Source organism: Nomascus leucogenys, chromosome 6, assembly GCF_006542625.1.
Source record: "Nomascus leucogenys isolate Asia chromosome 6, Asia_NLE_v1, whole genome shotgun sequence".
Taxonomy (NCBI): domain Eukaryota; kingdom Metazoa; phylum Chordata; class Mammalia; order Primates; family Hylobatidae; genus Nomascus; species Nomascus leucogenys.
In genome coordinates, this window is record NC_044386.1 from 20,312,179 (window position 1) to 20,339,094 (window position 26,916).

Here is a 26,916-nt window from a genome sequence, read left to right on the forward strand (position 1 = left end):
GAAGTCTATATGACCGTTCACTTAAATCTAATTTCCCTGGAATTCAGCATAATTTGCATAGTTATTACTTACCAAAATTTACAAATCTGGTCAACTTATAACTACTACTAAATTGTAATGCCCTTAAGAATAGATATCATTCATAATCAGTTTTCTCCTAACCCACAACAAATAATGTTTTGCTCATAGATAGTACTCTATACAGGCGATACCAAAATATGCATGAATTTATGTTGAATCTGAATTATGGGTACCCATCTTGAAATTTGATTTTCTGTACATATGAGGATAATATTACTTTATGTGAAATTTTAAAAAGTTACAACATAAAATGGCTCTATATAGAAGATAACCTTAAAAATTAATTACCTAACAACTTAATCACAACTCATAATGATACAACTGTATGTAAACATTTTTTCATTATAGCAATTAGTAAGGGAACTCACTGCTTTTTTTTAACTGATTCCACAATAAATGGGACCAATTCACTGCCATTTGGATAACTAATAGGACCAAGAAAAGCATTGTCTCTGTTATCATCTTTTTATTTTATAATCATATAAAATATATTCTAATGATTTAGTGAAGTTATGTTTAGTTATATTTATTTATTTATTCACTTTCTTTTTCCTTTTGTTAATTTTGTTTTTCTTTTTTGAGACGGGGTCTCAGTATGTTGCTCAGACTGGTCTTGAACTCCTGGCCTCAAGTGATCCTCCCACCTCAGCCTCTTGAGTAGCTGGGACTACAGTTGCAAGCCATCCTGTCTGGCTAGTTATCTTTAATTAATGACATTTGTTAAAGTAACACAAAACTCCTAGAAACATTTGCCTGTTGAAACTTTCTGATAATTTGAATGAAGTAAAGTTTGGAGTCTCTGTCTCATTGAAAATACTCAAGGTTAATATAATAAAAACAGCAAAGCAGTAATACATAAAAGAATTATTAGAAGTCTAATAAAATTATTTGGACCTCCAACTATAGCAACACTGATTAATGACTGCTTTTTAATAAATTGGAAGTTGTTCAATCACCGTGCCATTTCATTTCACCTGAGAGTTTTTATAAAAGGGTCAGAGCCAAAACATATGCTAGTTCAATTTGCAATAAGGTATACTTAAGCAATTTCATTCTTCTTGGCAGAGCAACTGTGGGCTATTCATTTCTCATTTATTCACGATGATGATATTCCCTGCTCAGCTGGCTAGTGTGATCAATGATGACACTCTTAGGCATTAGGATATGAATAAAGTTTACTTTTAAGCTGTGCATTCACACAAAATAAAAACCTATGATTACCTACTCTTCTTATAGAATCTTTAATTACCATGATAGTGTTTAGCCTCTTTATTTTTCATACAGATATATAGTCTTTGTCATACCCGATTTCCTTTATGGTTCTAATATCTTTACATTGGCCACTGAGTAGATACTGGAATTAACCAGAAGTCCATTTTAGGAATATTAGTTTGGTATCACTCTTAGATAGTGCATATATTGTGTTAATTTGTCTAAGTCCCAGTTCTGCCTATGACCCAGTGAGGAGCAACGTAACTTATTAGCCTCCATACCCTGTGGATTCCTAATTTTCATTTAGGTAAAAACTCTAGCCAGCAGGTGGCAGTGTGACGGAGCCCGCATATGAACCAATCATACTGATAACTAACAAATTAGGATTCTAAGATCTAAACTTTCAGGGACTAATAATACTTGCTTCCACTATAAAGGTTCATACTTCCTTCCATTTTCTAAATTGTTGAAGCTCAAGGCTCTGAAAGGAGACACTAGACCTTATTGTTATAAGTGTCTTCAATACCATAATTGCTTTGATAGCCCAAGGAGCCATTGGAAAGAAAGAGACCTGCCACAGCTACAGTAGAAGCAATCAATAAACTATCTGAGACATCTATCTAGAGTGAAGGCACACAAGCCTACTATCCCTACATCAAGAAAATATGCACCTGATTTGTGTGTGTATGAATAGGAAGGTTTAGGTTAGATTAGTTTTCTACTGAATAATCTTTTATTATGGACAACATGTTTATGATAAGTAGAAGTTATTGAATGACCCCTGGTCAGTTGTCATTTATTGTATCCCCACCATTGGAGTGAAAGTAACATGGTTCACAGAAGTCTTCTATTCTGTAACTTAGACAACTCATTTTCACCATATTTCTCAAAGATCTTAGAAAACAAAAGTGGATTTTTAAAATTATGATATATTTTAGCTGTCCCCAAATTCTGCATAAATGAAATAAATGAAAGCATGAAATGAATGAGGAAAACATATGTAACTATAACAGAATGTGGTATGGGAGGGGAGATAGATGCCAGGTATGAAAGGAGACTTGGGGAAAACAAAGAGAATAAGGATGGGAGCCCTTCAAGAAGGGGAGACTGTCATTCTCTTCTCCCTGTAATATGACTGATTGGTAGCTAACTCACTGATCATCCCAAGCCTAACTGCCCAAAGAGGGCAGATATGAACAAAGACGGCAAGGCAGAGGAAACCTGCAATATAGCGGCAACCTATAATGCACCTGTTTTAACGTCATAAAGATGAGTGAATTTCCCATGGTCAACTGGACACAGGAGAAAAGAGCTAAAATTGAGAAATTGTACTATTGATTTACCCAAAAAGCCTGTCTGCTAAGCAAGGGGGCTCTAGAATTAAGAAGTTATAAGGTCTACCACTGGTTCCCATGTCAGATTCCTATGTGGAGGGGACACCCAGAGCCCCCAACAACAAATAATTCACAAAATTACATGAGAATTAGCATTTCAACAACTGTCTTTACTGCCATTCCATTTTAGCCCTAAAAACAGTGGGAACCAAGCCAGGCATGGTGGTTCACTCCTGTAATCTCAGCACTTTGGGAGGCTGAGGCAAGTGGATCACCTAAAGTTGGGAGTTCCAGACCAGCCTGGCCAAGGTGGTGAAACACTGTCTCTACTAAAAATACAAAAATTAGCCAGGCGCGATGGTACATGCCTGTAATACCAGCTGCTTGGCGGGTTGAGGCAGGAGAATCACTTGAACCCAGAAGGTGGAGGTTTCAGTGAGCCGAGATAACACCACTGCACTCCAGTCTGGGTGACAGAGCAAGACTATGTCTCAAAAAAAAAAAAAAAAAAAGTGGCAACCAATGGAGCACTATATTGGCACTATATTCATAGAGATTTATGCATTTTTAAAATTTTCCTCTTTACTTTCTATTGCAAGAAACTGGAGAATCAATAGCCCCACCCCCAAGGAATGAAAGTTCTGATTATGTCTTTGAGTTCTTCAGATATCTGTTCCCATGTATCAGCAGACATCAAAATGTAGTTGCTTTTAATAAATGTGAAATATTGTAAAATTGTGACAAATAATTTTTCATATTTATTACAATTTTGTGGGTAAGAATTTGGGCAGGATTTGACTGGGTTAATATTCCAAGTCACATGGCATTGATGAAGTTTACATTGTGGTATTCCACTAGCACAGTGGACTGGACTAGAGGCTCCAAGACAGCATCATTCACATTTCCAGAACATTGGGAGGTATGGTTGGAAGGCAGAGCTGAGCTGGAATTGTCAACCTGAGCACCGCAACGTGGCCTCTCTAGTATGGCAGCCTCCAGGTAGTCAGACTTCTTACATGACACTTCGGAACTCTAAGTGTTCCAATGAGCAAGGCGGAAGCTGCATGATCTTTCATGTTAGATTTACTTTTAATAATCAAAATAAACTAAAAGTAATGGGATCAGCTAAAGATATCACGAAGATGTGGGAACAGGTATCTGACTATTCATGTTTGTACAGAGTTGTTGAAGACAAACAAAACTGTTTCATGTTTGCATCCCCACTGAGTTGGACTGATCAAAACCCTTCAGCAGAAATGCTCACAGCTATTTCCTGCATGGAAAGTTGGAATTAGCTGCTAAAGTGTTACAAATTTGCACCAGATGCACAAAATAAAAGAAGAAGGAAGCAAATGGAAGAGGTTCAGTTGAGATTTTTTCCAAACTTTTCAAGAGACCATAAGTAAAAGGAATGGGGAGCTGCACTTTTGTTAAAAACAATTATCTCAAGAGCCAAACGTCACCGCTGTCACCCTGATCCATTACTTGAGAAAGTTGTGATAATAACCTTGATTGTTCTGCCAAACAAATAAAACCTATAATCACTCTCAGTCTAGAGGATTCTCTTCTGAACCAAGCAGAAACCAACTCAACAAATAATTCCTAATAATAATAAACATTTAGAGCCACTCCTTGAAGAATTGCAGTTGAAACTCCTGTATATTCCACAGTGATAGTCATCAAAAATAAATTTGAATAAAGGGAGAGGAAGGGAAGATGTATGAGTTTTTAAATACTCTCTTCAATGTCAGAAAATATTTCAGAATGGGTGATTTTACATGCTAATTATTTCCCCTCGCCTGGCCCTGTGAAATACTCACTGATATGTAAAAGGAACCTACGTGGAAGAGAAATTAAAACTCGGGTGAATTTTTGACGGCAAAGCATAGAACAAGATGAGGTCACACAATGAAATGCACTACTAGATATTCATGCAATCCTGCAAACAGGACTCATTGGCAGCTGTCACAGTTTCTCTGGACTTATGCTGTGAGGAAAAGAAACAGGTTTCTGAGTTTCCCCGCGAGACCACTCAGCTGTCAGTCCAAAAATGAAAAACATCTCAGCAGGGACTCGTTTAAGAGTCTTAAATCCAAAGAACTGCAGTATAACATTGATTCTGTCCATGCCATACTTACTAACTTTACTTGCAATTATGGAGAAATTATACTGCGCAGTGCTTTCTCTGTCTAGTAATTCATTAGTGGCGATGGTTCCTTCATTTCCATCTATCGTAAAGTAGCTGTCCCCATCACTCTTCCAATCTATGAAGTATCTGTATATGAAAAGAGTAGATGCAAACGTGCAACGATTACACATTAATCATAATGGTACTTAGGCTAACTTGACACAGTTCCTTATTTTTCTCCCTGTAGCTATTACCCACCTTGCAATAAAGAAGAGTGTAAATGACAGCTTCTTTATTGCAAAGTCAGTATGCTCAAGGGGAAACTGGAAATAATAAAAGATTTAGTACTCCTGTTGTTCATATTATTTTAGGGTCTTGACACCTTGAAAGCTCAGCAGAGACTAAAATTCCGAAGCTGACCATGGGTTTCCTTAACCTGCTGAATATTAAAATTTTTTCAAGCAGTAAAAAATTCCTTAACAGTGGCTCTGACTGTGTAAATAGGGTTGAGAGAAGCACCTGGAGACAACTACAAAGAACCCAGGCCAAAACAGAGGTAGAATCTTCGTTTCCAGAGATAGAAAAATAACATCATGGAAACAAATGGTAAATTTTTTAACTGACAATTTGGTAATTATACAAAAATATTTCCTCAAACACATATAAAAGGGTCATGGCTGTTTTATTTTGTTATGTATTTTGTTGTTTCATTGTTGTTTTACTACATATCAGGTCAACATTAAAAAAACAGTGACTTTGGATAATGATGTCTCTTTATCTTGTTTATTATGTGACATATTTGATAATAATGGATGCTGCCCTATGTGAAGCAACTGGACTAAAAATTCCAAGAAAATGAATAGCAAAATAGAAAATGCATGTATTTAAATCTTTAAGTAATGGTAGATATATGGATCGATATTATGTGAAATTCTTTTTCCAACATGTGTTTTCAATCATAGCAATCATTAACATTTTTAAATAGGACCATTTGATAGACGTTATTCTCAATGCTTACACATTGAGAATAAAAAATGTCTGAAGAATAGTATTATTAACATATTTTACATATGAGAAAACAGAAAGCATAGAGACATGAAGGAATTTGTCCAAATTAACATAGTTAGAAAGTTTTAGTTTGATGTTTGAACCAGGTCATCAGTGTTTCCCATGTAATTATCATTACACAGTCTTACCAATTTTAAATATAACATTTTATGGGAAATGATTTTGCTAATCAAAAGGCACAGTACTCAAAATATTTGTCATCATTTTATTCTAGCCTGGAACCAAAGAGAGGTCATTTCAAACAATGGCTGAAAGCAGATGGCATCATTGTTAGTCAGCCCCTTGGAATCATCACTCCAAAGAAAGTGTTCATTGTGAAAAGTCAGTAAAGGGATGTGTATCTCAGCATAAAAAACTATTTATTTTGACAAGCTGATTATTTGAAACTGTAGCAGTTTGTATGTTATTTCAGTTCTAGATCACTTGCATTTACAAGTGAAATATATCTGAAATATATCATTCCACACTAGTCTATATCTGTTAGTACAGTTATACCTCATTTTATGGCTCTTCACTTTATTGTATTTCACTCCTATTGCCGTTTTTATAATATCTTGCAAGCTTAGTAAACATATTTAATTTTTTTAGTTCATTCAGCCTAATGCTGAAGTGGAATTTGCAATACATAGATTAACCACCACTGAGATGCAATGAAATGTAGCATGAAGCACAGTATAGACAGAATTAGGGTGATATACATTTTATTAACTTACCATGTGCAATTAGTTTAGGGATCTTTCATTCCAATATCTATTCTCCTTATGTTCTATAAAATTTGGAAAATAATACTTCCCTAATAGTGTAACCATGAATGTTGTTATAAAAATGAAATAAGATAAAGTATATGTTGCATAGGGATAGAGTCATGTGTATCAGCGTGTCAGTTTGTGTGTGTGTCCTTTTCCCCCTTTCTCCCTCTCTCCTTTCATATTATTTTGTATTACTTCACAGATAAAAACTCTTCCTTACCCACACATTTTCTTATCTGGCATCAAGTCGTGGCACACATAACCTTCAACTTTCTAGTACTTGAACTACGAAGCTCCCACACAAACTCGTAAAGTACAAACCATAAACACAAATATGCAGGCTCTATTTCACACAATGGTGCGTCTGTTTGGCTGTCATTCGCTACTTTCTGGTATCTAATTTTTATCTCTGTCAACTTGTGAGACTTGGCAAGCTCCTTTCTCTGCATGATATCCTCCAACAAAGCTTTATATCTTCTGGAACACGGCTGAAACCCATTTGAACAGTTTCTACTCAGCTAAGCATCTTCAGCATCTTCTCATAGTTAGCCAGGTCTTAGACTATAGGCCTAATACTAGCTCCTGGCGTCTTCCCAGTGCTCTGTCTGTATGTGACTGACTAAAACCTGTGCCTGACTAAAGCACAAATATTTTCTATTGTGATATAATATACAGTATAACAACTGAGAGACATTTATAAGAAAAGACCATCAATGAACTTGCAACGAAACCATTCCTACATTTTCATGGCCCAGATCTTAAAGGCATAGAAATTTTGAGGAGTTCCAACCTCACAGAGTGAACCACCGGGTTGCTGCTGTCATGTTGCAACAGTCTACTTACAATCTAAGGATAAAATATTATTGGAATTGCAACTAATCACGACGGTATAACATGAACTGTGTAATTTGGCCTAACAGATGAGTTTCAATGAGCAGAAGACTTAAACGGAAAGTATGTATGAGTCATCTCATACTTATTTGGTGAGTAGATGGGATTTAAGTGAAAAAACAATTATATGATTATAATCTGTATATAATAAAATAAACCTAAGTTCATACAATTATGGACAGTGATTGTTGCTAAAAAAAAAAAAAGGTTTTAACATTTGAATAGAAATCAGAAATTAAAGCATTAACCTAGTCTGCGAAGGCCATTTGAGAGAGTATGGTTTTATTCCTATACTGTAAATTAGCTTTCAGAAACGCCTTTAAAATTTTTATTCTATTTATTAGGTAAGCATTTCCCTTAAAATTGCACTTTTCAATTTGCTTAATAACTTTCTCACACCATCAGTGGAAACGCTAACTTTGACCCTGTCCCAGTTCTCAACTACGTGTGTAAAAAGAACTTGATGGTATAAAATTACTCTGAAAGTATTACACCTCATTGTTTAACAATAAAAATATGGTAATAATGATACAGGTCAAGACAGAAAATGTTATTTTGTTAAGATAATGATAGTAGATCAAAACGTCTTTACTCTTATCTCTTCTTAGTTGCCAGTGGTTTTTTTTTTTGTCTTTTGGAAGACAATTAAAGAAAGTAAATTCAGTTCAATTCATTTTAACAAACATTTTACTGAGCACCTCAGCCACCTGCAACAATATGTCAGTTGTAATTTCTCCATCAGCAATCACAAATAAATCCCACTATGTTCCTCTCAAACTTTTTAAACTACCAGTTCCTACTTTCCTATCAGTTTCTCTTTTTTCTTATCTTCCTCCTCATTTTTACTTTCCCCTTACTAGACTTAAAAGTTGTATCCTAAATGGTTTAGATGGTTTCTATTGCTTGTTTTAAATGTTTGATGAGAAACTAAATATTTACAAAAGTATAATTATTTAATAAAAGTAAGTCTTCTGTCTTTAAACTTCCCATTTGTACACACGCAATATGATTAAAATAGATCTCTAAAGAAGAAATATACCATATTCTACATAATGTTGAAATTATAATTGTTATATTTGTATTTTCCTCCAAGTTGCTTAAAGCTTTCCTCTGCCTTTTTTTTTTTTTTTTTTTGGAACAGTCATACACAGTCTTCTCACTCTGTATTTTCTTACGGATCTGCAAGTTAACTTCAAACTCTCTTCTACTCTGCCATTCTGTTGGTTATCTGACCAACGTATTTTGTCTTTAACTCAGAGCAAAAATAACTTTATCTTTGACAAGAACTTCTTCTGCCCCCAAAGCTTTACGCCTGTCCTTTAGTTTGCAGACACCTTGGAGCAGCTTGCTCTAATAGGAAGAAAATGAGGTTTAGACAAATAATGATTAAATCCAGGCTCTGTACTTAATAGCTTTAAACATCCTGAGTCTCAGTTTTATCAGATAATAAAAAATGCAGACTGTAATACCTGACTAAATAAGTAAAGAATGTGTGCGGTAAACGTTGGTATCTTCTGCTTAGAAGTATCTTTGACTCTAGATCTTCAGAAGTCCCTTATTTTGGACTTGGTTGTCATATCATTTCATTTTTTTTTCCTCCCATTCATGTCACAGAACTTTCCTAATTTACTCAGAAATCAAAGGCACCTTTTTGCTTTGCTCATGTTCTCCCCATAAAGACTTGCCAAATCCCTCTAGACAGCATCTATTACTTCCTTCTTACAAAACTGTACCATTTTTTAAACTTTACTTACTACATATTTGAATTGGTGTTAACAGTTTCTCTCAAATGAGAATAGCAAAAAAACTATTTTGTGTTGTTCATTATACAGTGAGTTTCTTTCAAGTATGAAGAGTTCCTTACTGAATATATTGTTCTACTCATAATACAGTGCACTTATATGTGTGAATTGAATTATTTTATCTGACTTTTCTTATTGATAATGTCCTGGTCATATTTCAAGCATGGAATACCTTAATTTACATTTTTAAATATTCAAACATATTTATTCTGAAGTCCTTTTGAGAGAGCTTCATTACAACTATTTTGTTGAACTAAGTCCAATGCCTGTTATCCCAGGTCACCACTGGATTTATTTACTCTTCTTAGGTCACGGCCAAATGGCTCTGAAGAACGGCGCCATTTTACGTAGAGTTGCTTACCATTTGAAACCCAAATATAGACATCATATTTAAAAGAAAGCTTTTATTTTCCTCCTTTTCCTTCGACCTAAGCTCGCATTTCCTGCTTGTGATTAGTCTACTGTTTAGCTAATTTGCACTCTGAAAATTACTCATATTCTCTTAACTGAATGCTCTGGAACAGCTTATGAAATGGATTCATTTCTCTTATTTCCTATTGATCACTGATTATTACAGTATTTTTCAAGAAGAGCATTTTTTATATTTATTGTTTATATATTAAAATAACTATTTTAATATATAAATAATGTACAGAATCTCAAATACATGTGACATAGGGGCTATTCTACAAAACAAATTATAGAGAGAAGAAAAAGAGCTATGACATTTGTACTTTTATAGTATACTTTCTCAGCACTTGTAGGCAAAGCAACAAAACTGAATCTCTAGCAGGCAAAAGTTAAACCCAAATAGTCCAGGTCAGTAATATGGAATATGTAAACTACAAAGACAAAGACATTCTCTCATTTGGGGTAGTTACAAAGAGCATAACAGGACGGCACAAAAATAGTTCATATCCGGCCAGGCACGGTGGCTCACACCTGTAATCCCAGCACTTCGGGAGGCTGAGACGGGTGGGTCATGAGGTCAGGAGATCGAGACCATCGTGGCTAACACGGTGAAACCCCATCTCAACTAAAAATACAAAAAATTAGCCGGGTGTGGTGGCAGGCGCCTGTAGTCCCAGCTACTCGGGAGGCCGAGGCAGGAGAATGGCGTGAACCTGGGAGGCAGAGCTTGCAGTGAGCCGAGATCACGCCACTGCACTCCAGTCTGGGCAACAGAGTGAGACTCCGTCTCAAAAAAAAAAAAAAAAAGTTCATATTCTAACAAATACCTGGACACTTTAGTCATAGAGATTCCTTTAGGTGTATCAATAGAATAATGTAAAATCTATTTGAAAATTAAAGCAAATTCATCATTGGCTATTTCGTTGAAATCGTCCTATCCTCCTAAAAATTGGAGTTGTAGATCTGTGTCACAAACCCATTGAGTTTGGTCAACTCTAAACCCTTGGTTATGCCGAAATTGTATAAGAATTTTGTAGTTCTCCAGAAAAATAAAAGGAACTTAGTCTCACGTAATAAGGTATAATATGGTGATTTTTTATAGGCAGAAAGAAATATTAATAAAACAACTATACATTTTGAGTTTTGTGTGTCCAGCCTGATCAATGTCACTATTGTCATAATCCAATTTAACATTTTTTCAGGTTTAATTAGGTTGTTGTACTTACCTTTAAACATATGTAAAGTATATATAATACTTTCAGGTATATAGTAGGGTCCATAGTTAACATAGTTTAAAATACCAAACATCATATATTTTTACTGCTTTGTGTTGACATTCCAGCCACTTTGCTTAATTTTAATTTTATTTTCATCAATTGTAGAATTACAAAGCAACTAAAAAATTCAGGTTAGCATTTCAATTAAATTTAAGTAGCAGAGTGATTAGTAGTATGACCTTTGAAATTTGGCAGCCTTTGTTAAAATCATTTTCTTATTCTTTCTGAAGACATAATATGATCTTGGGCCTCAGCGTTCTGCTCTGTCAACTAATGTCAGCTTCAATGTTTAAACAAATCTGAGCAATGTGTTAAGCTCAGTACCCAGCACAATTTAGCTGTTACAATGTTATTATATGTAGATAATCAGTTGCTACTGACATAAATAAAACTGAAGGTGTTTATCTTGGTACATGTTATTTACAATACTTCCTTGTATATTGACTGTCAGTGAGTTGGTCATTTGAAGAGGAAGCAAAATAACTTTATTTATAGAGAAACATGTAGTTCTCCATCATTTATTATATAACAACAAATTCTGAAGGGATATATTCTTAACTATTCAGTTGTTGGAAATTTGGAGGTAATGCTATTTTTTTTCCAATGCAAACAAAATAAGCGTGTATGCTAGTAAAGTTGCCAACTTTTTTTAATATTGTCAACGACAGATAGAATTCCATTCTAAAGAGCAGATTCACATAGACCAATAACTTGATAACAGCCTGTCTAAAGCATATATACTCAACTATCTCACTGGGGATAGATTTTGCTGAGTTTGTGTGCAATGGCTACCCAAAGAGATTAAGGAGAGATTAAAGATAGGCAAATTAAGTTATTGATAAATTTTAAGATTCAGAACTCATATAAAGAAATTTGAAGATGTGGTCTACCAAAACTCAACTCTTCTCAGTTCTATTTCTTCCATTAAAATAGCTACTCACCCTCTATTTTATCTCCTTCATCCTAGACTTCTGCCATCTTGGATAGCAGAAGGGTATGTGTATTTTATCACTTATGAATCACTTCTCCCATTTCCCCATATCTTCTTCATGTCCGTCATATCCACTGAAACCACCATATTGAACCCTGTCATGGTACTTAACAGATTTTTACTTAGGACACAAATATATATAATGTGAAAAATGAAAAGATACCTGAGAGTTGGCACTGTACTGAATAAGGTTTCATATACTGTGTGCAAAATTAATTTAAAATTTTTTCTTGATGTAAAAGATATATTCTAGTGTATAATGCAATGTACTAATAAAATATAGTGTGTATCTGTATGTGGACATGTGCCTGTGAGTTTTTTCAAATCTGATCTAGGTACTGATATAGGTAGATCTATATCTAGATGTGGAAATATAATGTCTTTTTTTCTTAAGGGCTCATACAAGTGGGTGTTCTGGCTTGATCTTTATGGGGATTAACCTCTGTTAGCAAATTATAGTCCAGTTGATCTCTATTTTCTTAGCAAATTTTCTCTTCTTCGTTTACTTTTTTTTGTTTTTCTTTTAGTAAAATGATTTTTCAGTTTCTTTGCTTCTATAAATGGAGCTAATACAAGCTAAATACCATCAGCACATTTGCAAAGAGACATCATGCAAAAACCAACTTCAGAGAAATAATTCTCCTGTGGGTCCTAAACACTCAGTATACCACAGTTGTGAAAAAGATGAATAGGGCAAAATCCCCAGAGATTAACACATACAGCTACTCCTGCAGTTTCTAAATTCTACATATCCTTTTATTGGTTTGTTTATCTCTGAGTTTCTTTGAGGTATTCCATATCAAACACTCTCTGCTTTTTCTTTTTATGTCCATCAATTTGTACAAAATATCTATTTTTTTCATTTAACATGTTTTGCATTGTTTCTGTATATTTGTTTCCTGCATACCGTGAAATGATTTAAGAATTTATAATATATTCTTTAGAGGTACTTTGAGTTCTAGCTATTGTTAAAAGCCAGCGTTTACCTTCACTTAGAATTAGTAAAGTAATTCATGAAGAAAAGTTCTGGTATATAAACTAACACACTATTTTTTTTTAATGTGAACTTTAAAATTTTTTTTATGTAGAGTCCAGTTCCTCATTTTGTGTAACTCTAATCAGCTTTTCTCATTTTACATTTTATTATTCAGTTAGTAGAAAATTACTTTTATTTTTCATGGCATGCTTTCTGAGAAAGTACTGAATATTCATATAGGTATTCAAAGAAGAATGTTATCCATATATATTATACAATATTAATTGAGATAAAAGTTAATCTTTTTTGAGCCCTCCATATCTTATCTATTTCATTTAGTATTCACAATGTGAATCTTAATATAATGTATATATCCTCAAAATCATCAAAGAAGCATCTGACAAGTACATGCTTATTTGCAAAGCTACAGGATCATAATCCATACAAAAATAAATGTGAGTTTTTAAAAGATAGCATTTCCTATCAGTTAATTATTAGAGACAATCATGAGCCAACATTTTGGAACACATCTGAGGGTTGAAATACTGAAATTATCATAGTTTCTCAGATATTTTTCTAGATTTATAAAGGAAGTAGCTGTGTTGATTTTTCTTCATGCGGAAAACACCAATGAATACAATACCATTTTAATATTTAGCTGAAATTAGTATTATATAGGTCAAGTCATTCATTGAACAAATATTTTTTAACTATCCACTTGTGCTAGGCAATATTTTAGGTGTGTGGGATCTATCAATAAAAATGCAGAAAAATCTCTGCCCCTGTGCAGTTTATGTACTAATGGAAGGAAGAACAAAATAAATCACACAGATAGCACTAAATATGCCAGATACTGCTCTAGAAACATTTATACCAATACTTCATTTAATTCTTACAAAGATCTTGTGAGGTACATGAGAAAGAGAGCATGGGCAATTTTTCAAACATTTAATAGAAGTTACACATACTGCTATAGACTGTCACATGATAGCTGGGCCTCGCTTTCTTCTCTCTCCCAAAGTGTGCTGTGTCTGAACTTAGATTTTTGCACACATGCTAAGATTTCTGTCATACTGAAAAGGGACTTCAAATGCAAACCAGCTACTCTGATACTTTCTTAATCAAGAGTTTCTTAAAAATCAATTCCAATTGATTACAGCAATTTTTACAATAGTGTGGTAAAAAGACTAGATTTGGAATATAAGATCATTTTTGTGGAAACATGTTTTTATTTTAAAAACTAATTAGTAATTTAATTTAATATTGTATTCTACTTATGGTAGTTGAAATTGTTTTCTGATTATTATTTAAATTACCTACTTGATTTTAAGTGATGGGTTTTGGTTAGAAAGATCATTAAACAAAAGCATAGATAAGATGACAAAAACAGAGGCTCCTTGACTTACCATGAGGTTACATCTCAACAAACCCATCATAAGTTGAAATTACCTTAAGTTGAAAATGCATCTAAAACACTTAAGCTCCTGAACATTGTAGCTTAGCCTAGACTACCTTAAACCTGCTTGAACGAAAAAAATTGGGTGGAGCCAAGATGGCCGAATAGGAACAGCTCCGGTCTCCAGCTCCCAGCCCGAGCGACACAGAAGACTGGTGATTTCTGCATTTCTGCTTGAGGTACCGGTTTCATCTCACTAGGGAGTGCCAAACAGTGGGCACAGGACAGTCAGTGAAGCGCACCATGCGCGAGCCGAAGCAGGGTGAGGCATTGGCTCACTCGGGAAGCGCAAGGGGTCAGGGAGTTCCCTTTCCTAGTCAAAGAAAGGGGTAACAGACAGCACCTGGATAATCGGGTCAGTCCCACCCTCATACTGCGCTTTCCCAATGGGCCTGGCAAACAGCACACTAGGAGATTGTGTCCCGCACCTGGCTCGGAGGGTCCTATGCCCACGGAGTCTCGCTGATTGCTAGCACAGCAGTCTGAGATCAAGCTGCGAGGCAGCAGTGAGGCTGGGGGAGGGGCGCCCGCCATTGCCCAGGCTTGCTTAGGTAAACAAAGCAGCCAGGAAGCTCGAACTCGGTGGAGCCCACCACAGCTCAAGGAGGCCTGTCTGCCTCTGTAGGCTCTACCTCTGGGGGCAGGGCACAGACAAATAAAAAGTCAGCAGGAAATTCCAGAGACTTAAATGTCCCTGTCAGACTGACAGCTTTGAAGAGAGTAGTGGTTCTCCCAGCACGCAGCTGGAGATCTGAGAATGGACAGACTGCCTCCTAAAGTGGGTCCCTCACCCCTGAGCAGCCTAACTGGGAGGCACCCCCCCAGTAGGGACAGACTGACACCTCACTCGGCCGGGTACTCCTCTGAGACAAAACTTCCAGAGGAACTATCAGACAGCTGAATTTGTGGTCTCACGAAAATCTGCTGTTCTGCAGCCACCGCTGCTGACACCCAGCCAAACAGGGTCTGGAGTGGACCTCTAGTAAACTCCAACAGACCTGCAGCTGAGGGTCCTGTCTGGTAGAAGGAAAACTAAGAAACAGAAAGGACATCCACACCAAAAACCCATCTGTACATCACCATCATCAAATACCAAAAGTAGATAAAACTGCAAAGATGGGGAAAAAACAGAGCAGAAAAACTGGAAACTCTAAAAAGCAGAGCACCTCTCCTCCTCCAAAGGAACGCAGTTCCTCACCAGCAATGGAACAAAGCTGGATGGAGGATGACTTTGACGAGTTGAGAGAAGAAGGCGTCAGACAATCAAACTACTCTGAGCTACGGGAGGAAATTCAAAACAATAGCAAAGAAGTTAAAAACTTTGAAAAATATTAGAAGAATGGATAACTAGAATAAACAATGGAGAGAAGGGCTTAAAGGAGATGATGGAGCTGAAAGCCAAGTTTCCAGAACTACGTGAAGATTGCAGAAGCCTCAGTAGCAGATGCGATCAACTGGAAGAAAGGGTATCGCTGATGGAAGATGAAATGAATGAAATGAAGCGAGAAGGGAAGTCTAGAGAAAAAAGAATAAAAAGAAATGAACAAAGCCTCCAAGAAATTTGGGACTACGTGAAATGACCAAACCTACGTCTGATTGGTGTACCTGAAAATGACGGGGAGAATGGAACCAAGTTGGAAAACACTCTGCAAGATATTATCCAGGAGAACTTCCCCAATCTAGCAAGGCAGGCCAACATTCAGATTCAGGAAATACAGAGAACACCACAAAGATACTCCTCGAGAAGAGCAACTCCAAGACACATAATTGTCAGATTCACCAAAGTTGAAATGAAGGAAAAAATGTTAAGGGCAGCCAGAGAGAAAGGTCGGGTTACCCACAAAGGGAAGCCCATCAGACTAACAGCTGATCTCTCAGCAGAAACTCTACAAGCCAGAAGAGAGTGGGCGCCGATATTCAACATTCTTAAAGAAAAGAATTTTCAACCCAGAATTTCCTATCCAGCCAAACTAAGCTTCATAAGTGAAGGAGAAATAAAATACTTTACAGACAAGCAAACGCTGAGTGATTTTGTCACCACCAGGCCTGCCCTAAAAGAGCTCCTGAAGGAAGCACTAAACATGGAAAGGAACAACCGTTACCAGCCACTGCAAAAACATGCCAAATTGTAAAGACCATCGAGGCTAGGAGGAAACTGCATCAACTAATGAGCAAAATAACCAACTAACATCATAATGACAGGATCAGATTCACACATAACAATATTAACGTTAAATGTAAATGGGCTAAATGCTCCAATTAAAAGACACAGACTGGCAAACTGGATAAGGAGTCAGGACCCATCAGTGTGCTGTATTCAGGAAACCCATCTCATGTGCAGAGACACACATAGACTCAAAATAAAGGGATGGAGGAAGATCTATCAAGCAAATGGAAAACAAAAAAAGGCAGGGGTTGCAATCCTAGTCTCTGATAAAATAGACTTTAAACCAACAAAGATCAAAAGAGACAAAGAAGGCCATTACATAATGGTAAAGGGATCAATTCAACAAGAAGAGCTAACTATCCTAAATATATATGCACCCAACACAGGAGCACCCAGATTCATAAAGCAAGTCCTGAGTGACCTACAAAGAGACTTAAACTCCCACACAATAATAATGGGAGATTTTAACACCCCACTGTCAACATTAGACAGATCATCGAGACAGAAAGTTAACAAGGATATCCAGGAATTGAACTCAGCTCTAAACAAAGTGGACCTAATAGACATCTGCAGAACTCTCCACCCCAAATCAACAGAATATACATTTTTTTCAGCACCACACCACACCTATTCCAAAATTGACCACATAGTTGGAAGTAAAGCTCTCCTCAGCAAATGTAAAAGAACAGAAATTATAACAAACTGTCTCTCAGACCACAGTGCAATCAAACTAGAACTCAGGATTAAAAAACTCACTCAAAACCACTCAACTACATGGAAACTGAACAACCTGCTCCTGAATGACTATTGGGTACATAATGAAATGAAGGCAGAAATAAAGATGTTCTTTGAAACCAGCGAGAACAAAGACACAACATACCAGAATCTCTGGGACACATTCAAAGCAGTGTGTAGAGGGAAATTTATAGCACTAAATGCCCACAAGAGAAAGCAGGAAAGATCCAAAATTGACACCCTAACATCACAATTAAAAGAACTAGAAAAGCAAGAGCAAACACATTCAAAAGCTAGCAGAAGGCTAGAAATAACTAAAATCAGAGCAGAACTGAAGGAAATAGAGACACAAAAAACCCTTCAAAAAATTAATGAATCCAGGAGCTGGTTTTTTGAGAAGATCAACAAAATTGCTAGACCACTAGCAAGACTAATAAAGAAGAATAGAGAGAAGAATCAAATAGATGCAATAAAAAATGAAAAAGGGGATATCACCACCGATCCCACAGAAATACAATCTACCATCAGAGAATACTACAAACACCTCTATGCAAATAAACTAGAAAATCTAGAAGAGATGGATAAATTCCTCGACAAATACACCCTCCCAAGACTAAATCAGGAAGAAGTCGAATCTCTGAATAGACCAATAACAGGTTCTGAAATTGTGGCAATAATCAATAGCTTACCAACCAAAAAGAGTGCAGGACCTGATGGATTCACAGCTGAATTCTACCAGAGGTACAAGGAGGAACTGGTACCATTCCTTCTGAAACTATTCCAATCGATAGAAAAAGAGGGAATCCTCCCTAACACATTTTATGAAGCCAGCATCGTCCTGATACCAAAGCCAGGCAGAGACACAACCAAAAAAGAGAATTTTAGACCAATATCCTTGATGAACATTGATGCAAAAATCCTCAATAAAATACTGGCAAACCGAATCCAGCAGCACATCAAAAAGCTTATACACCATGATCAAGTGGGCTTCATCCCTGGGATGCAAGGCTGGTTCAACATACGCAAATCAATAAATGCAATCCAGCATATAAACAGAACCAAAGACAAAAACCACATGATTATCTCAATAGATGCAGAAAAGGCCTTTGATAAAATTCAACAACCCTTCATGCTAAAAACTCTCAATAAGTTAGGTATTGATGGGACGTATCTCAAAATAATAAGAGCTATATACGACAAACCCACAGCCAATATCATAATGAATGGGCAAAAACTGGAAGCATTCCCTCTGAAAACTGGCACAAGAGAGGGATGCCCTCTCTCACCGCTCCTATTCAACATAGTGCTGGAAGTTCTGGCCAGAGCAATCAGGCAGGAGAAGGAAATAAAGGGTATTCAATTAGGAAAAGAGGAAGTCAAACTGTCCCTGTTTGCAGATGACATGATTGTATATCTAGAAAATCCCATTGTCTCAGCCCAAAATCTCCTTAAGCTGATTAGCAACTTCAGCAAAGTCTCAGGATACAAAATCAATGTACAAAAATCACAAGCATTCTTGTACACCAATCACAGACAAACAGCCAAATCATGAGTGAACTCCCATTCACAATTGCTTCAAAGAGAATAAAATACCTAGGAATCCAACTTACAAGGGATGTGAAGGACCTCCTCAAGGAGAACTACAAACCACTGCTCAATGAAATAAAAGAGGATACAAACAAATGGAAGAACATTCCATGCTCATGGGTTGGAAGAATCAATATCGTGAAAATGGCCATACTGCCCAAAGTAATTTATAGATTCAATGCCATCCCCATCAAGCTACCAATGACTTTCTTCACAGAATTGGAAAAAACTACTTTAAAGTTCATATGGAACCAAAAAAGAGCCCGCATCGCCAAGTCAATCCTAAGCCAAAAGAACAAAGCTGGAGGCATCACGCTACCTGACTTCAAACTATACTACAAGGCTACAGTCACTAAAACAGCATGGTACTGGTACCACAACAGAGATATAGATCAATGGAACAGAACAGAGCCCTCAGAAATGATGCCGCATATCTACAACTATCTGATCTTTGACAAACCCCACAAAAACAAGAAATGGGGAAAGGATTCCCTATTTAATAAATGGTGCTGGGAAAACTGGCTAGCCATATGTAGAAAGCTGAAACTGGATCCCTTCCTTACACCTTATACAAAAATTAATTCAAGATGGATTAAAGACTTAAATGTTAGACCTAAAACCATTAAAATCCTACAAGAAAACCTAGCAATACCATTCAGGACATAGGCGTGGGCAAGGACTTCATGTCTAAAACACCAAAAGCAATGGCAACAAAAGCCAAAATTGACAAATGGGATCTAATTAAACTAAAGAGCTTCTGCACAGCAAAAGAAACTACCATCAGAGTGAACAGGCAACCTACAGAATGGGAGAAAATTTTTGCAACCTACCATCTGACAAAGGGCTAATATCCAGAATCTACAATGAACTCAAACAAATTTACAAGAAAAAAACAAACAACCCCATCAAAAGGTGGGCAAAGGACATGAACAGACACTTCTCAAAAGAAGACATTTATGCAGCCAAAAAACACATGAAAAATGCTCATCATCACTGGCCATCAGAGAAATGCAAATCAAAACCACAGTGAGATACCATCTCACACCAGTTAGAATGGCCATCATTAAAAAAACAGGAAACAACAGGTGCTGGAGAGGATGTGGAGAAATAGGAACACTTTTACACTGTTGGTGGGACTGTAAACTAGTTCAACCATTGTGGAAGTCAGTGTGCGATTCCTCAGGGATCTCGAACTAGAAATACCATTTGACCCAGCCATCCCATTACTGGGTATATACCCAAAGGACTATAAATCATGCTGCTATAAAGACACATGCACACGTATGTTTATTGCGGCACTATTCACAATAGCAAAGAGTTGGAACCAACCCAAATGTCCAACAACGATAGACTGGATTAAGAAAATGTGGCACATATACACCATGGAATACTATGCAGCCATAAAAAATGATGAGTTCTTGTCCTTTGTAGGGACGTGGATGAAACTGGAAAACATCATTCTCAGTAAACTATCGCAAGGACAAAAAACCAAACACCGCATGTTCTCACTCATAGGTGGGAATTGAACAATGAGAACTCCTGGACACAGGAAGGGGAACATCACATTCCAGGGACTGTTGTGGGGTGGGGCAGGGGGGAGGGACAGCATTAGGAGATATACCTAATGCTAAATGACGAGTTAATGGGTGCAGGAAATCAACATGGCACATGGATACATATGTAACAAACCTGCACATTGTGCACATGTACCCTAAAACCTAAAGTATAATAAAAAAAAAAAAATTGAAAACAGAAAAAAAAAACAAAACAAAAAACAAACAAACAAACGAACAAACAAAAAACCTGCTTGAACAACTTATGTTAGCCTACATTTGGACAAAATCATCTAGTGCAAAGCCTGTCTTATAATAAATAGTTGAATTCTTATGTAATTTATTGAATGCTGAACTGAAAGGGAAGAAAGGAATGGATGTATAGTTACTCGAAGTAAGGTTTCTACTAAATACATATCGTTTTCACATCATTGCAAAGTGAAAACATTGTGAGATGAATCTTTATGAGTCGGGGAACAATCTGTACACTTTTAAATTGTACTATTAACCACTGTAATTTTGAGTTTATATATGCAAGTCTACATACATAAAATAGACTTTACATCATCATTCTGTTATTATTTAATACTTTTGACATGGATTCAAATTAAATAATCAATTTCTTAAATTTAATAAAAATATGATTAAGTTATATTTTTAAATTTATTCCAAGGATAACAGACTTTTACATGTTTGGAACAAAAGAAAAGTGGTACATATTGAGCAAAATTACCCACTGAAATCTTTCTGTAACCCAAATCACTAATACTCAAAGTAAATAATATCTTTCAATGTAACTGGATAATCAACAGTTTTAACTTTCTAAACTCAAGAACTTGCTGTTATGAAAAGCAATATTCACTAATGGTGGATATACTTAATCCAGTCTCATTTGACTCACCAGAAATTGTTTCTGTGAACTATATAATAGCAGCGTTCACCTCAAAAAATATACAGCATTAGAAACAAGAAATCAGTGCATTAAAAGGCAAAGGCTAGAAAAGAAAAGAATAACTAGAAATTAAGCTGGGGCCAAAGGTTGAGAGTAAGGAACCAGACAGGGTGTGTTTGCTAGTCATGAAACCTAAGAGAACCGTTCTTCAAAACGGGCTCAGTCCTTGGTTGTGGCATTGATGTGGCTCTTTGCTGTGCTTAGTGATGATGATGATGAAGAAGAAGACGATGAAGATGATGATGATAAAATACCCAAGGTCCTAAATTAATATCTTGCACAATAACTCTGTGAAAAGACAGTTAAGCAAAGGAAAACGAAACAAACAGCATATCTAACCATGTCAAGTAATTTTACACTTTAATTCTTAGTTTTCACACCATATTTTCACTCTCATTCTTAAGTGAGTAAACACATTTTCAGAACAAGGAAAGATGATGCCTCATACTCCATGTTTCCTTAGCTGACATTATTCAAGTTTGTTGTTCACTCCAAGGACATGGAACAAAGACAGGTTTCATGTTGATTCAAAAACAGCTCTGTCTTTTGACAACCCCTTGTGGGGATCAATTAGATCCATCTGTGTCAAGTGGGCTGACTGCTACTCATTAGAACTAAGACTTGGTATACTACTTTATTTCATATAAAGTAGCACTTGTCAGATACTAGCTACTGTGACATAAAACGTACAAAATAAAAAACACACTTACAGCAGGAGAATTTCTTTCATGTTAACCTTTCTCTGTTCCTCACACCAGGGTCTTGACTCTAACAATTTTCTTGAATTTGGAACGTGTATCTTTACCTAATAATGTTTTTTACTTAGGAAATTTTTTTATTTTTCTAGTTCTTAATATTGCCTTAAAATCATGTTTTTCTTAATATTTTGGCCTCATCTTCTTTTATGTCTTCAAAATACAACATACAGTAAATTAAACAACATAGCATGTTCTCTACTCTAGATACATAGTTTCTCTATGCAAATTCTTATTTATTGACCTGCAGAGAGTTTCAATTAATCCTCATTTACCTTTTAATTATTTTTGTTGCAACCTTCAATATTTTTTCAATAACTGTTCATATTTTTAAAAATCTGTAAATCTATTCACCAGGAATCTTCTGCTTTTGTAATTATCAACAGAACATCCAAGGGCTTCAGAAATAAAAGACTAATAAATAATGTTAGGTTAATACATAATAATTACCAAGCCAGCAGATTTTGGAGAATACCTAACAAATATGGAATGTATATGTGTGTGTGTGTGTGTGTGTGTGTGTGTGTGTGTGTGTGTGTGTGTGTGTCTGCATATAGCCTTATAAACCATATATGGTTTTCTGGAACTTAACTGGAAGTGAATCATGTTGTAATATGGAAATGTAAAACAATAGTTTGAATTCAGTGAGTAAACTGGTTGGCAATCAGCCTGAAATATATGGGTGCTCAGTAATTGTTATACTTATTTCTTTTTAAAAAACAGATGAACTTTTTTAAAGTTCTCTCCTGATTACTGATTCTCTTCAAGAATAAAAGCATTTGTTATGGACTGAATGTTTATGTTTCCCCAAAATTCATATGTTGAAATCCTAATGTCCAATGTATGATATATGGGTCGGCTTTGTGGGGGGTAAGGAGGTCATGAGGGTGAAGTCCTCATAAAGAGGATCAGTGCCCTTCTAAGCAAGACCTCAGACAGCTCTCTTTCTCTTTCTGCTGTGTGGATACAAGGACATGACTTTCTGCGAAATAGAAACCAGGCCTTTATTAGACAATGGATCTCTTGGCACATGGAACACAACCTTTTCAGCTTTCAGAAACTGTTGCTGAAGCCACTCCATCCACAGTAATTTGTTATAGCAGCCTTAAGTGACTAAGACAGAAATTGGTACCAAGCAGTAGGGGTGCAGCCATAAAAAATACCTAAAAATGTAGAAGTGGCTCTGAAACTGAGTAAGGGTACAGGCTGGAAGAGTTTTGAAGTGCTAAAATTATGAATGTTCAAGGATATTCTATTAAAGGTTCAGAAAGAAAAGAGAACTGTAGAGAAAGATTCTGTCTTCCCAAAGAACATCTAAACAATCATAAACAGAATGTTGGTAGATACATGGACAGTAAAAGCCATTCTGATATGTTATCAGAGAGAAATAAAGACATGTCATTAGAAACTAGAGGAAAGGTCACTAAGTGGCAAAGAACCTAGGTGAATGGTGTTCATGGTCTAGTATTTTGTGGAAAGAAGGACTTTTGAGTGATGAAATTATTAGATATTTAGCTGAGGAGATTTTTAAGCAAAGTCTTAAAGGAGTAGCTTGGTTCCTCACAACTGCTTACAGTAAAATGTGAAATTAAAGAAATTAAATAAAGATGAATTTTTTAAATAAAAAGAAACCAAAGCTTAAGGACTTGGAAATATCTCAACCCCGTCCGTGTTCCAAAATAATGAGAAAGTGTGTTTAGAAGAGAACATTAAGAGTTGATAGATTGATTACTTAATAAGAAGATTTGTATAGGTGTGAACCATGAACTTCATCCAGTATTTCAAAAAAAGCCAGGAAAACAGATGAGATTATAATAGCAGAAACACTGCCAGCTGGTACTAAAGAAAACAGAAATGTGGTAAAATGAAAGAAGATCATCAAACTTCTTCAGCTCTGTTAAATAGCATCACATAGCTCTTCAGCTACGAGCATTCATAATTCTCCAAATCGAGGGAAGAATTCCAAATCACCACAACAGTGATTTGATGTCACCAGCCTTGTGGAATGGCTGCTTCTATAATGATTTTAAACATTGGGATCAATGCCTAGAAGAGACATTGGGGTAGAGTCGCTCAGTGGAGCCCTGAGAGTGTGACCACTGCACATGAGTGAGGACACTGTAGAGAACCACAGCATGGGCGGTGTCCCTCTGAGTGGTGGAGGCTATGTTGCCACCCTAGTGAGTCCAAAAGTGGAACATCCATTCTAGTGGGCCTGAAAGGTGAAGAATAGAGCTAGAGAAGGATTATGTTTGAGACTAAGGTTTAACGGAGTTTCCCCTGTTAGGTTTTGGACTTACATTGGACCTCTCACCCCTCTCTTCTTTCCTCTTTCTCCATCTTGGAATAGGAATATCTTCGCTGTTGTATTTTGGAAACACACAATTTATTTGGTTTCACAGCTGGAGATTCACAGCTGGAGAGGAATTTGGCCTCAGGATGAATTGTACCTTTTGTCTCACATTTGTTTGGCTTAGATGACATTTAGATGACATTTTGGATTTTAATTAATATTAGAAGAAGTTGAGACTTTGGGGGCCCTTAGGATGCATGCATTTTGCATGTAAGAAAGACATAAATTTTGGATGGGCAGAATTGGAATCTTATGAGATGATCTGTATCCCCCCCAAAATTCACATCTTGCAATCCTAAACCTCAATGTGATAGTATTAAAAGATGGGGCATTTGGGAGGTAATTAGTTCATCAGGATGGAGCCCTCATAAAGTTATTTTTACCATTACAAAAGGGACTCAGTCTCTTTCTCTTTCTCCAGTGCTGGAAACAAGGATAAGATGACCACCTGCTGAAAAGAAAGCAGGTCTTCACGAGACGCTGGATCTGCTGGTCGCTTGATCTTGGACTGTCTAGCCTCCAGAACTGTGTTTGTTGCTTAAGTCACTCAATGACATGGTTTGGCTCTGGGTCCCAACCAAAATCTCATTTAGAATTGTAATCCCTAGGTGTTGAAGGAGGGTCCTTCTGGGAGGTGATTGGCTCATGGGGGTGGGGCTGGTTCCCCCATGCTTTGTTCATGATAGAGTGAGTTCTTAAAAGATCTGATTGTTTCATAAGTGTTTGACTGTGCCTCCTTCACACGTTGTCTCTTGCCTGCTGCCATGTAAGATGCGCCTGCTTCTCCTTCCACCATGATTGTAAGTTTCCCGAGACCTCCCCAGGCATGTGGAACTGTGAATCAATTAAACCTCTTTACTTTATAGATTACCCAGTCTCAGAGTGGTTCTTTATAGCAGTGTGAAAACAAACTAATACATCCAGTATGTGTTAATGGATTATAGCAGCTAGAACTGACTGAGGTAGTATTCATGTAACTATAGGTGATGGATTCAGATAAACCCAAAGAGCAAGTTACGTATGCTGTCAAGCCATTTCCTGAGATGTCACTATATGCAATTACTGTGTTAAGGATACTACTGAATACCTGATCCGTTGTTTTAATCTTTACTTGCCACATGGTGTAAAATCTTGCAAGATATTTGTCTGTTGTATGTCAATAGAATAAAGTGTTTTTGCTTTAAAAACCTACTTAATGTTTTCTTATTTTGGTTCTTGCATACTAAGCTTCTTTCGGGACAGAAGATTCAGGAACAAATCTCATACTTGTCTTTTAACTGGTTTCCCAACAGCTGTAGGCACGCGGCAGAAAATTCAAGCATACAATAGAATGAATGGGAAATAAAGTCTCAAAACATACTGCTGGGTCAATGCATAAATGAGGAAAAGGGAAATTGTATTATGTCTTGATAGTACTAGTGGACTTTACATGTTGAGAGAGAGAGAGAGTGGGAGACAGATGAGCAGGAAGCAGCTTCTTGCAAAGTGTTTGCTTTGAGCAATTCCATACATTCATTTTACTCTAGGACTGACTCTGTGTCTCTACTCATTTCACCTCAACCCCAGTACACACGTTTGTTACACTGGAAAAAATGACATGCAAATTGCAATAACTTTTTCAAACACTAACTTTGGGTAAGGGGTCACAAATTTTAGAGTAATTATAAAATGTATTAATGTCTATTATACTCTAGGCACTTCCAAAGTACCTTAATATTACTAATTATGAGAATCTTTCTCTAAAAGGTTATATTATTAAATCCCGTTTATACATGAAATGTTGAGATTTGTTACCTTGAGTGACATGAGAATCAGACCTCCAGTGGTTATAACACCACTAGTAAACACTGTTGCAATAGTTGATAATATATTCCGCCCCAATCCTATAACATTTCCTCTGTTCTTACGTAAAGTCATTATGTTTTCAAGCATCATGTTCTATAATTAAATCATCATGCAGTTTTGGACAGATAATTGGTTTTCTTGTTTTTGTTCTTGTTTTGTTTTGTTTTCCTGAGACATAGAAAAGAAAATGTTTCTTTTTCTCACCTAACAGCACTGCTGCCTACATCCAGGTCTTGAGCAGTGACAGCGCCAATGATCGTCCCTACCGGAGTGTCTTCGTAAACCTCCATGGTGTAGAGCGGCTTGCTGAAAACCGGCGGCTCATCTACGTCCAGCACGCTGATCTTCACCGTGGCTGTGTCTTTGAAAGGGCCCGCCGAGTGAAACCGGTGGTCAAGGTGAAGGTTGGAAGCCTCAACTTTGAAAGTGTATGCCTTCTTTGTTTCAAAATCTAAAGGCTGTAGTGAGGACAAATTAAGAATAAGGAGTAAATTTATACAGAATGTGGCAGAAATGGTGAACATTACTTCAGAGCAATTTGCAAGTTATTATCAATTGTACTGTTTAAAATTTTCATTTTTCTTCATAATTAG

At 36.4% G+C, this 26,916-nt stretch overlaps 1 protein-coding gene across 2 annotated transcripts in view; it reads right to left on the reverse strand.

Annotated features, from left to right (window-relative positions):
• The window catches only part of CDH12 (cadherin 12), a 466,101-nt gene that overhangs the window by 34,397 nt on the left and 404,788 nt on the right, over positions 1–26,916 (reverse strand). For both annotated transcript variants that reach the window (XM_030813934.1, XM_030813935.1), the window contains 2 exons: positions 26,528–26,781; positions 4,766–4,902 (listed from right to left, as the gene is read on the reverse strand). In XM_030813934.1, coding sequence (XP_030669794.1) covers positions 4,766–4,902; positions 26,528–26,781 — 391 coding nt within the window. The remainder of the gene's footprint in view (positions 1–4,765; positions 4,903–26,527; positions 26,782–26,916) is intronic.